General features: G+C 35.5%; 1 protein-coding gene across 4 annotated transcripts; it reads right to left on the reverse strand.

Moving 5' to 3' along the window:
• Window positions 1–313: 313 nt before the first annotated feature.
• LOC105160015 (uncharacterized) lies at window positions 314–7,826 on the reverse strand. Of its 4 annotated transcripts, none has more exons than XM_011077267.3 (15): window positions 7,648–7,825; window positions 6,743–7,133; window positions 5,755–5,832; window positions 5,015–5,070; window positions 4,288–4,407; window positions 4,107–4,177; window positions 3,785–3,878; window positions 3,458–3,667; window positions 2,569–2,820; window positions 1,734–1,842; window positions 1,525–1,592; window positions 1,198–1,267; window positions 1,025–1,099; window positions 827–918; window positions 314–642 (listed from the first exon to the last, which is right to left on the reverse strand). In XM_011077267.3, exons 2-15 carry the CDS (start codon window positions 7,052–7,054, stop codon window positions 567–569), a joined length of 1,683 nt encoding a protein of 560 aa, XP_011075569.1. In that variant the 5' UTR covers window positions 7,055–7,133; window positions 7,648–7,825; the 3' UTR covers window positions 314–566. The 4 variants fall into 4 exon arrangements, with proteins under 4 accessions (XP_011075569.1, XP_011075568.1, XP_011075570.1 ...); XM_011077266.3 differs by having other exon boundaries at window positions 6,743–7,146; XM_011077268.3 differs by having other exon boundaries at window positions 6,743–7,181.
• Window positions 7,827–12,223: the final 4,397 nt, after the last annotated feature.

A 12,223-nucleotide genomic window follows, 5' to 3' on the forward strand; every position in this document is an offset into this window, starting at 1 on the left:
AAAAGAAGCTCAGTGCCAAAAAGATCATCTTCTTCTGACAATCATTGCCGTTCCTAATCACACGATTAGGGAGGGAATGTTGTTCTTATAAATATTTTAAATTTATCATAATTATAAATATTCATAAAAATAAAAAATAATTATATAATCTCTAAATGGTGAAATTTTACTCTTATTGAATTATAAAAAATTGAAAAAATATGAGGTTCGGTAAAATAAATACACAACGCATATTAATTTATAAAAATTATTTTAAAAATTTTGGAAAATACTAATCGAAGAATGAATTTTCCCATGCTAAAAATGTACAAAATTCAGATAAAGTGTGTAGATTAAGTGTCCTAAGCAAAAATATAGACAAAGAGGATTAGGATTTATTCAATCTGCAATCTCCAAACACTTAAGTAGGACACAGAAGATGCTAAATGAATGAAGACCAATACACAAAATACCACCTCTACCAAAAAATGAACTGCACAGGACAGACAACCCAAAAGAGTTGAGAGAATTTTCTTGTTACTTTGTGACCCAGCTGAACTAGCGGAGATGCTGCAATACATCATCATCTACGGCCGCTGATAGATATACTTCGTTCTAGGATCCACAATTACGCCCTTCCCTCCGTTTACTTCCAGATCATGCCTGCATCAGACAAGAAATTCGAGGAATGGGTTTTTGAATCATATAATGAAATCAGGGTTAAAGAGCATGTGGCTGTCATGCAGTTTGAAGCTTGAATGAATATGGCCGTCTCAAGACCAGACGAATTCTCTGGTGCAAAAACTGTGTTTGTGAAATTGACACAGGAAGAGGCAGAGAAACTCACTGGAAGACGAAATCTGGGATGGTTAACTGCTCACGGGGGACATATCTGAATAGCTGTAGAAGACGATCGACATAGACTACCTTCTTCCACACCTGAATATCAGTTTGCGATTTCATAAGCTTTAGAGAAAGAGACAGGATATGTGGTATTTTTTACCTATAGTTTTTGAGAATTACTGTGAAGGGATGTAGGGCATACCATGTTGTCCACAAGTAGCTGCAAGCCAAATATCGCAGCCTTTAGTCCAAAGGTTGGATGGAGGACGTATATTGCCTGCACCATAAAAGCAGCCAACGGTTAACATTAAGTGTGCCCTGAATGAATGCCTCTGTCAGAATTGGGGTTGAAACTCAGAGGAAGAATCTTCATACATGAAGATTATGTCGGTGCTTTCGACCAAGTATTTGCTCTAACCTCTTCATCCATCCCAGATCCGGTTGCCTGGCAACTCAAACAGGGTGGAAAATGAAATCATAACTATACTCTTGGGCATGGTATTTTGACCTTAAAGAGGCAGTAACAAAAACTCTGTTGAACGACAGCAAAGTTAAGGTGAAATTTTACATTAAATATTTCCGCTGATTGCACAAAATGAAATAAAAAATAACTGATTCCAGATGGAAGATGCAATAATTCAGTTCAGGCAATTAAGAAATGATGCCAAGATAAAAAGGAAGGATGTAGTACAAGATACATACATCTGTAAGGATGCTGCGGAGTGGAAATAAACGATGGTATAAGGCTTTTGTATCAAGGGCTCAAACTCCTGAAACACAACAAACAATAAAATTATCAACTGCAACAAGACAGGTATAAGGAATGGTACAGCAAGGTCACGAGGGATTACATCACAGGAGCAGTGAATCCATGGAAGTGACAAAAGAATTATGTGAAAAAAAATGTTTACCTTTACTACATACAACACAAACCGCTCTAGATCAAGACACCTTAGCAAAAAGTGTGCTCCAACCACCACCATCACTGGACGACCTTCATTATCAACCCCACCTCGGTAACTGATATAGGCACAAGATATATAAATTAAGATCTGGATGTTGATACAGTTAACGAACTGTTGCCATCTTATGCAACAGGAACAGAAACAGAGAGATTTTATTAAATTTTTTATCTCAAAGCAGTTAATTAGTCATTTCTGAGCTATACCTTTTACATAAGATTTTCAGGGTAAAATGTCCATCTTACATGAGATTATCTCAGAAGACCGAACAATTACTCAGATCAAGATTAGACCAACAAATATGCAGGCCCACTAAAGAGACCAAATTTCAGATACACAGATTCTATAGGTGAAAACGGGTGCAGGACTTCAAGAAATTTTCAGAAGTAGAAAAGAAAACAAATCAACTGTCAGGCCTTACAGATTCCAGGTACAAATTGAGTCCAGCCACTTCAATATAATCACAGGTAAGACTATGATATTGCACATAAAATCTATCATATTCTCAGCCCAGGCAAGACATATGTCAAGTAGTCAAGTCTTGCTTCAATTAAAACTTGTGGTGAAGCCGAGAGCAAACGGGTACCAAGGAATTATGGCAATCAGCACTAGAGTATCATAAGAATCAGGATCTTGTCTGCCATGTAAATGTAAGTTTTTAACAAAACTGTGCTCATTTGGAAAAAAGATGGCACCAAATGCAAGTGTAAAAATCTGCAAGTATTTCCACAATTAGACTTTCTATGTTAAGGAAGCTAAGGAAATGCTCTGCAAGCAACCATACACTATTTTCATTTCAGCAATTTCAGACAGGTTAAGTGAATTTGCTTTGCCAAGATATCTAGAATGAAGGGAATATTCTTCAGCGGCAGATAAAGGAGGACCCCCAAGGTCACCATATCCAAGCATTTTAGCAAAATTCCAACCACTTCGTGCCTCAGCAGCTTTCTCCCACTGTTCTCTGCGTCTCTGATCTGGATCTTTGATCAAGGACATAAAAGCAGGATCCAAATATGAATCCAAGTATGAGGAGTCCCTGTTTAAAGAGCAAATCATTAAGGTTATCCATGAAGTTACATTTTAGTGTGGCATCTTTACCGGGCATAAAACTGACTCGAAAACAGGTAGTTACATAATCAGCAAGACATTTGCATCAGCAGCATTAAAAGATACAGATTACTAGATAGTATTATAGGTATGCAATCCCAGAGCCAATGAATCCTAAAGTGATTGGGAACTTGAGTTGTATTGACACGAATTCTCATGAGGCCACAAGATATCAATCCAAAAATACCACTTACCACTTACCAAGAGACATACAAATATAAAAATTGGATTTGATGTAAATGACATCAAGAAGTATGTCCCATTCGTATAATTTGGAACTGAGATTGGAATAAGAAAATGTATATCTAGTGTTATAGTAATCCCATCCTATATATCTTTCTTTCTAGATCCTTAAGCAGATTCACTAAAGCGAGAGCTGTACGTGGAACATCTTGCAACTTAAGAAGCAGAAGGGATTGAGCACTGAAAACAGGATAACTACCAGGTTAAATGAACACAAATTTAAGGACAAACAACTCAACAAGTTATATCTACTTTGTGTTGCACTTTCATGGTCTACTTAATGATACAGGAAAAAGGCATGGAGAAAGTACTGTGTCACTGACCGTCTTGTTAACCCGATATCACTGACTGGAAGATCAGTAGAGATTTCATGAATTCTTGAACCAGTCTTCTTCAAATTAGGTAAAGGCTTTATTCTAATTTTCCGTTCATCTATGACCGTCTCACCATTTTCATCTCCAACATCTGCGGGAAGTTTCAAAATAGCTATCGCCTCCTCTTGTTTATCCCGTGGAAAGTAAAGCGGAAGCAATCTACAATGAGGAACAACACATGGACTGAAATTCCAAGCATAAAAATACAATTGCTTTGACAGGTACATGCATCAGATCTGTTACTAGATCTATAATCGGTCATTCCAGCAAACAAACCTTTTATATATTTCTGTGTCAGATGCTGTTGTAGTACAAAATACGACTGCTTCTATTTTATCCTTTTGTTTCTCAAGAAATCGTCTCACAGTTCCTAGCCAAAGAAACAAACTCAAATTTCAAGGAGGGGAGAATGAAACAGGATGTAACAAATATGCACATGTGAATTTGGCCTGAAGACCTCTGAGTAACACGCACAAATCATGAAAAACAAATCGTGACAATTATTCAGGATTATTAACGTTAAACGACTTAACAAAGTATATAGACAATTAAGAAAGCAATAATACTTATTAAATAGATGAAGAAGGAAATTTCTTACTTATTGCCACATGGGCAGCTGGTTCTCGAGGATAATTTTTGGTCTCTGTATATATACAGCCCATAGCAATGCTGCATTCACATTGTAAAATGTCTTGATTAAGAAATTTAGATATATAATCCATGACATCAGGAAAAATAAATGACTGGGATACGAAAACAATGTCTCTTTATTTAACCACCTCCTCAGCCCATTTTCAACGAGAAGTTCAAGGCAAGATCGATAACAATGACTCAAAGCATTCTCTGCAGCAGTGTGATATTTCACAGCATACTTGGGACCAACAGTATGTATAACCCTCCTGCAAATTTCAATAAACTGCACCATTGAACAAGTAATTGGAGAGTAGATAACAAGAAATTCTTCACTGTGATTTAACTACGAGAAATCTAGAATCAACTGCGGAATAAACAGCAAAGTAGCTTTTTCCAACTCAAGCCATTCAAGTTTTGCCAAAGTGTTGAATGTAAAAAGAAAAATAATAAACTAACACAGAGCCATCGCCAACTTAAAATTATTCATGAGATATATGATCACTCTGTTCCTAAAGAGATAAATTCAATGCCATATGGTACATGTCCCAGTTTTCCTCATGCCATAACTAATATCTGGGTCCCACCAATCTCTACTAAATTCTACACACACACCGGTAAGTTATTACATAAATATATAAGGTGAAACCTGACAAAATGCAACTAGGCGCCTTTCATTTCTGAACGTCAACAACTTGCTAGTAAAATTCTCCACATGTGTTCAGGATGATCAACGCCTAAATTAACACAAAAGTGAAATGGGAGGATACAGGATTTTGCATGAGATACCATCGAAAATTACTGACAAATAGAAGATGCTTCAAACAATGGCATACAATTTTAAGACATTAACAACGAAAAAATTGATATAATTACCTTGCCGGCAGGTCATATGCATGCGTAACTTTTGCCATCCCTGTTCGGCAGCCACCCTGTGAAGGCAAAACATAATCACCACATCAGCACAGATTTGTGCATAACCAAGAAAAGTATTTTTCCCTATTTCTATGTTACCCTTAAACTTTTCATTTGTGCACCATAGCTATGTTCAACATTATGTAGCCTCTAAATAATGCAGAATTTGACACAAAGCTAATTCAATGAGTTGATACCAAATTTAACCAAACATTTTGAAGAATCCCATTGTTGTTTATTTAGTGTGATTGAAGGGTTAGACACATCCCCATGTCAAAAAGCTTCTTGGCCAACCCCCAAAGACCTTGAGAATTTGACAATTTGCAAATGCCCACTACTTGGATTCATACAAAGGTTCAGTATCCGTATTTGATCCAAGCAGCACAAGTCAACCTCAGCATTAATATAGCACTACCCACTCCCAAGATGCAGAATTTTCAGAATTTGTCAATTTGCAAATGTCCAGTACTTTGATTCATACAGAGTTCAGCATCCATACTTGATCCAAGCAACACAAGGCAACCTCAGCAGTAGCATAGCAGCAGCACATTCTCAAAGATACAGAATTTTTAAAATCTTATAGAACACGTACTTAGATTTCTTCCGAACAAAAATCCTAACAATAGTACTTCTAAAAATTATAGCGGTAGCCAGTGTACATTGATTTACAACTTAAATGGCAGTATGACAACATAGCTTACCAGTGTTGCACATTCTTCTGCAAGACCCGGACCAGCTGCAGCATGCAAACCAGGACTGCTATGCGCTTCATCTAAGTTCTGTCAGTCATCCAGAAAAAATGTAATTATAGAGAAAAGCAGCCATAGCAAACGTGAACAACAGAATGCAAAACCTAGTTATGCCAAATCAGGAGAAATCAACTTAAGGACTAAAAAGCATCGTCAACTGGATCACCCATGATATAAACTGGAATTTGCAGCCATAGTTATAAAAAGCACCAAAGGGCGCACGCCATGTGCCATTCTCAGAAAATAGCGCTGGGCTTAGTCATGGCACCGGGAAGGCGCGCCTTAGCGCACCTTTTTGCGTGGCACAGAGGCACGTCTTCTACATGCCCACTGAAACTTTTCACATTTGATACGGATAAGAGAGCAGAAATTGCATGAGGCAAAAAAGAAAGGCTGTTACTTGCAACCAAATCCTGAGATGACATTCCATGTAAAAAAAACAAGTGAAACATGGACGGGATATGTGATGCATGCAAGGTTATTTCCAATGTTAATCTGTTGAAATCAAATAAAAAACCGACAATATCTATACCCAAGAAAAGAAAACAATTTTTGGTTATGCAGGAGCACTGACGTACATTAGTATCATAAGCCAGAAAAATGCAGTAGTATTATGACTAATAAGTGAGCTTAGAGTAAGCACATTCATCAGCAGTTATCTTACGAGCCCAATAACATTATCGCATGGCTTATATGTATATATACACACACATATATATATATATATATAGATGGACATAAATAAACATCCAGCGAATTTGGCTCAGTAGTTCTCACAAACACAAGTAGGTAAATAATCTTTTAATGGGTTGTATCAAACTTAAAAAAAAAAGCATGGATGTGGCAGACCTTCAAAGCTGAGCTGCATCTAAAGTTTCACAAGTTGAAAACAACCATGGCAATTACAACTGATTGCCACTGCAATGAATCAACTACTCACCTCGTTTGTTGAGTTAACTACAGCATCCACCTCAAGATTCCAAGGGTCCCCCCTCCAAAGATATATTTTTGAGTTAATTTCATGATCCACAGGGAACCTTGATATCATGCCATTGCCACTAGTCTCACCCCCAGAGGCTGATGTCAAAGGGTCTGGAAAGTATAAATTTGGAAAAGAAGGATCTTCATTCTCATACAAGTATCTATGCTCTGAATCACTCCAACGTGGAACTTGATCTAGTGTTAGTGTGGAATCTCCACTATCTGTTGGCAAACCGCCTCGATTAGTGGTTGCAGCCCCAGCCCGGTACATATTTACCACTCAAAATCAAATCTTCAGCTCCTTTGCTCTCCACTCTCCAGCCAACATCAAATCGTAGCTATCACCAAATCTGATGGAGTATGCTGAAACCTCAATTTCATCAACGCCAACACATGTTCTACAAATAAATGAAACTAAAATCCCTAGCAAGGAGAACTTCGACATTAACTCCAATTACTTTAAAAAGCATGAATAAGCTGCACCAAGTCTTTAAGTTTCAACCGATAAAAAAATTGCATTTTCAGCCCCCCCACCACCCCCAACCAAAGAAAAAGAAAAAAGAAAAACTTTTCAGATAACTACTTAGAAATATTCAATTAAATTGAACCTCAAAAAAGCAAATCACTAGCTTTAGAAGCTTATGAATCATTACACCAGCCAGAACACAGACTAACATTCATCACAATTCGAAGTTTACCCCATCACATAACAAACTAAATAGGACAAAGCACATACACGCAATTTATACATAAGACACACATAAAAAAAAAAAAAAAAAAAAAACATTTCAGATCAAAATTAAGCACAATTCAGGCAGACGCCTTAAAATTACTAAAATCAGGCATTGAATGAATGCTAAATACCTGGGATATGAGATTGGGGAAGCAGCGGATTGAATTCTAGACAGAGAACGGAATTTTTAATGTGAATAAACCGATAAGCTGAAGGTTGGCCAGAAAATCGACGGGCCGGGGGTGGAATTTCAATTTTTTTCTTTTTCTTTTTTCCCTAGCTGTTCTATTGTTTGAAGCATTGACGTCTTTCTCTAATAAGTTTCGGCTGTGTTGCTAGAATCACCCTTCATCTTTACATTTATTTCATTTCCACCCCTGTATGATTAGAAATTTAGAAATACAGCCTCTCAATTATCATCACTTATTAGGCTGCTCTTTTTTATTTTTTTTTTCTTCCCTATTTTTCCTAAGGTTACGTTTGGATTGAAAGATTTGAAATTACGAATTTCAAATTCTTAAAAACAAATTTTTTAAATATGTCTGGATAATTCTAATTTTAAAGGATTTCAAATACTTCTGTTCTAATTCTGAATCATGTTCCGATGAATATGAATGTATTTCAAATTCTTCTAAAGTAAGTTATTTGAAATTATTTCTCCAAACACTTCCTTCAAATCCAAATCCATCGATCTAAAATAGACCCTGAAAGAACTGTTTATTTATTTATTATATTTAGATCCTTACAAGTCTTTTGAATTATAATTTATTTATTAAAATTTAATTATTTTTTTTATATGTGTTGATCTGAAATTTTTACTTCAAATTATTTTTCAAATCCAAATCCATTAGTGTAACCTTAATTGATCTATAAAAGTATAAGTCTAACTATTTAGGCCATCTTTACTTTGAGTGATATGATTAGTTTGGAATGCAGTAAGTTGTGATTAAAGTTATGATAATCAGCTGGTTGATTGGCATGTTAAATGTTTACTGCATATTATTACAAATATGAATTATGTATTTATCAGTGTATGCCATGTTTTCTTTGAAGTAAATTACAATCTACCTACCTGTGTTATGGAATATAGGCAAATGGCCCCTTTATGAAAAATAATATAGCAATTTATCCCCTGTATTTTTCAAAATGTAGTAATTTACCTTCCTATGTTTTTAAAATTGAAGCAATTTGCCTCCTTAGGCAGTGAGGTAAATTGCTTTTATTTTTTAAAATATAGGGGGTAAATTACTATTTATTTTTTATATGGGAGTGACTTGTTTATTTTCAATATCACAGGAGGGTAAATTGCATAAAACCCGTTTCCTTTGATATATTGTCCAAGTGATAACTATTAAAAGGATATTTTTACTAGGTTGAAATTGAAATATAATAAAATTTGGATAGAGTAAACTGAAGCACATTATAATATTTGAGAGCAAATTATATTAATTACGAAATTAAATAAAATATAAATAATTATTATTATAAAAATTAAATAAAATTAAAAAATAATCAAATATGTAAAGAGGGTGAAAAGGCTTGGGACCACCCCACCGGCTCACCCCCTTTTGATATATATACACATCTTAGGAGAAATTATTAAAAAATTCCGGAGAAATTATTTAAAAAATGCAGGAAAAAAAATTAGAGATTTGAAGTGATTTGAAAAGTTTTAGAAAAGTAAGTAGTAACCGCGGTGCCACAATTTTTATTTAACAAAAAAAAAATTTCTCCATGTCACCACGGTGATTAACCACGGTGACATAGATTTTTTATAAAAAAATTTTTAATGTGCCACCGCGGTCAGTTTATTATAATAAAAAAAAACAAAAACAGTTCACAGAAACCCAAAAAAAAAAGCAATCAACCAGGTTGAGCCACCGCGCTTACAGAGTGCGGTGGCTCAGCTTTGATTTGGCCACACTTTAATAGTGTGGCTCGTGACAATTACAGCTCACACTATTTAAGTGTGAGCTGCAATCCTTGTTCTTGCTCACAAGTTCTTCACAACATTTTAAATTTTTCTTGTTCTGTTCCTTCTCTTCCTTGTTCTTCATAACATTTCCAATCTTCAGCCAATTTTCTTTGTTTTTGTTCTTGTTCTTGCACAATTTTTACACCTTTCTCTTTAAAAAAATTTGAAGTGAGTATGTCTAATTTTGGCCCTATTGATACAAGTGTTTTGTATGGGCAATTAAATCATCGGTCAGAAGATGTTTTGCAGTGTGAGCATATTGAAATTGACACCCACTTAATTTACTGCATTAGTAGCGAGATGGCGCCCCGAGACGCATACTTTTCATTTTTCGATGGGCGAAACAACTGTAACACTGCAGGATATCGCCATCATCTGGGCACTCCCGGTGGAAGGTAATCTTATTACCAGGGTAGATACAAGGTATAGCACTCAGCGGTGGCAAAATTATTATCATTAATGGTTGGGTTTTATGCCAAATGAAGATGCTTTCAGATGGTCAAGAATAAAACTGACAGTGTTATATGAATATTTATTAGAAAATACATGTGATGAAGATAGCCCCGTTTGAGGCTGTATTACAGGAGGCACGTATATGTGCCATGTGCATTCTCGGTGGGGTGTTGTGCCCTGATGCTACGGGGAATACCGTGTCATTGTTATATCTACGGTATATAAAAAATATACACGAGGAATATACCTCAAATTAGGGTTCAACAATATTGGCTTATCTATACAGGGAGCTATGTACAGCATCACAACGAGGGAAAACTAATATTGGCGGTGCCATGCAATTATTACAGATATGGGCATGGTCTCGCATCATAACACTTGCACCTATTCCCTCGAGTGAAACTTATACTCTAGTGCCGACCATAATGGACCCTGACAACATTCTGCCTAGCCTCCATATGCTGCACGATATGAACATTTTTATTTATTTATATAGTTATAAAGAATGTTGATTTCACTTACTTTTCTTAATTTTGATTTTAGGTGATTGTATCATATATCCCGTACTCATACGGTGCACAATGCTCTACGTATAATAAGGAACGTGTTGGATCTTATGCAATTAAATGAGGTATATCGTTGCGATTGATTTTTTACGTTTAGTGTATTTCTGATGCATTCGTTCCAAATATATTGATTGGCGTTATATGGTATTGTAGTTTATTTGGAATCTGTATGATGATAATGCACTCGAGCTTCGGGCATTGCCCTTTTATGCAATGCGCAAACCGTGGAATATACGCTGCTCATTGATCAATTATTCGCTGGTGGAGATACATCACCCAGAGAGGGTTCTCCGTCAATTTGGCTATGTGCAAGACATCCCCCCAAACCCATTAATCAGTGAACATCGTTTACACACAATAGACAGGCGGGGACGTCATGACATGAATTGGGCAACGTTTCACGCGAACTATGATGCGAAATGGAATGATGTGCAATCACTGGTAGTGGAAGGACCCGTTATTGAAGGTGGTCGTGATACCGTTCCTGACTATATGAACTGGTATCATCAAATTACTCGGGCTCAGATTTCACATAACACATTGTCTACGAACACGCCGGGCTATCGACCAACTGACACCCGCGATTGGGAATATGTGGTAAGCACCTTGTATTTTTTAATGTTCATTTATTTTAGCCAGTCGATTATGCTGCTAATTTGATTTTGCTTACCAGTATAATAGAATGGAGTAGCTAGTGATAGACTGTGAAAATTTCGGAGATGATCAATAGTCATTAAGAGATACTCGAGCGCGAGCACGTACGATCGAACGTGAAATTATGAACTTTTCCAGTTCAAGGTATCCAAGTGTTCGAGTTAGACCGGTTGACACAGCTCGTGGCAACGCATTCACAGAGGCTGGCCGTTCAAGTGTACATGCCGAGGCTGGGCCATCTACTGTTTACACAGAGGCTGGTTTGTCGAGCTTTTACCCGAAAACAGGTCCATTGACTGTTCACACTTCATATGCTCCATACATGCCATCATTTGATGATACGTTTACACATAATGTTAACCCGCAAATTCGAAGATAATATGTTGCATCACCGGTTCCATTTGAAAACACCGATGTGAACATTCCCAGTGACCAAAGAGATGATAATCCTCCTCGAAGAAACAGAAGACGTCCACGTTGTGGCACTGAGGGCATTATTAGAGTTATGTATTACATACGAAAAGTATAAAAATATTGCATATGTAAATTGAGATGATTTGTCTTTCTATTTTATTTAATGTGATTTTATTTAATTTTCACAAGAGCAATTTAGATTTAATTTAAATTTAATATATATACGTTATGTATAAAAAAAATAATAGCAGCATGTATTTATCCTAGATTCAATATATAAAACTAAGTTATGTATATAGTGTATATATTAAATTTAATAAAAAATATAACATAATTTTAAGGTTTTCCATTATTTATAAAAAGTTTACAGAAATTTTAAGAAATATATAATTTTTTATAGTTATATAATTATTATTAAATACAGAAATATTATTTTTGTATATTTTGCAAAAAGGTTGTTTAATTATTAGATAAGTTCATTTTAGTTCCCATTTTATCATTTGCAATTACAAAGTATGTTTATTTAATGATAATAATTATTTAATGTTAATAATTAATTGCAAAGTATCATTTGCAATCCGTATGGTTATCATTGAATTCATTTTAATTAATTGAATCTGGATTATCATTTTAGATAAATTCATT

This window comes from Sesamum indicum, linkage group LG4 (genome assembly GCF_026168435.1).
Source record: "Sesamum indicum cultivar Baizhima isolate 11 linkage group LG4, ASM2616843v1, whole genome shotgun sequence".
Taxonomy (NCBI): domain Eukaryota; kingdom Viridiplantae; phylum Streptophyta; class Magnoliopsida; order Lamiales; family Pedaliaceae; genus Sesamum; species Sesamum indicum.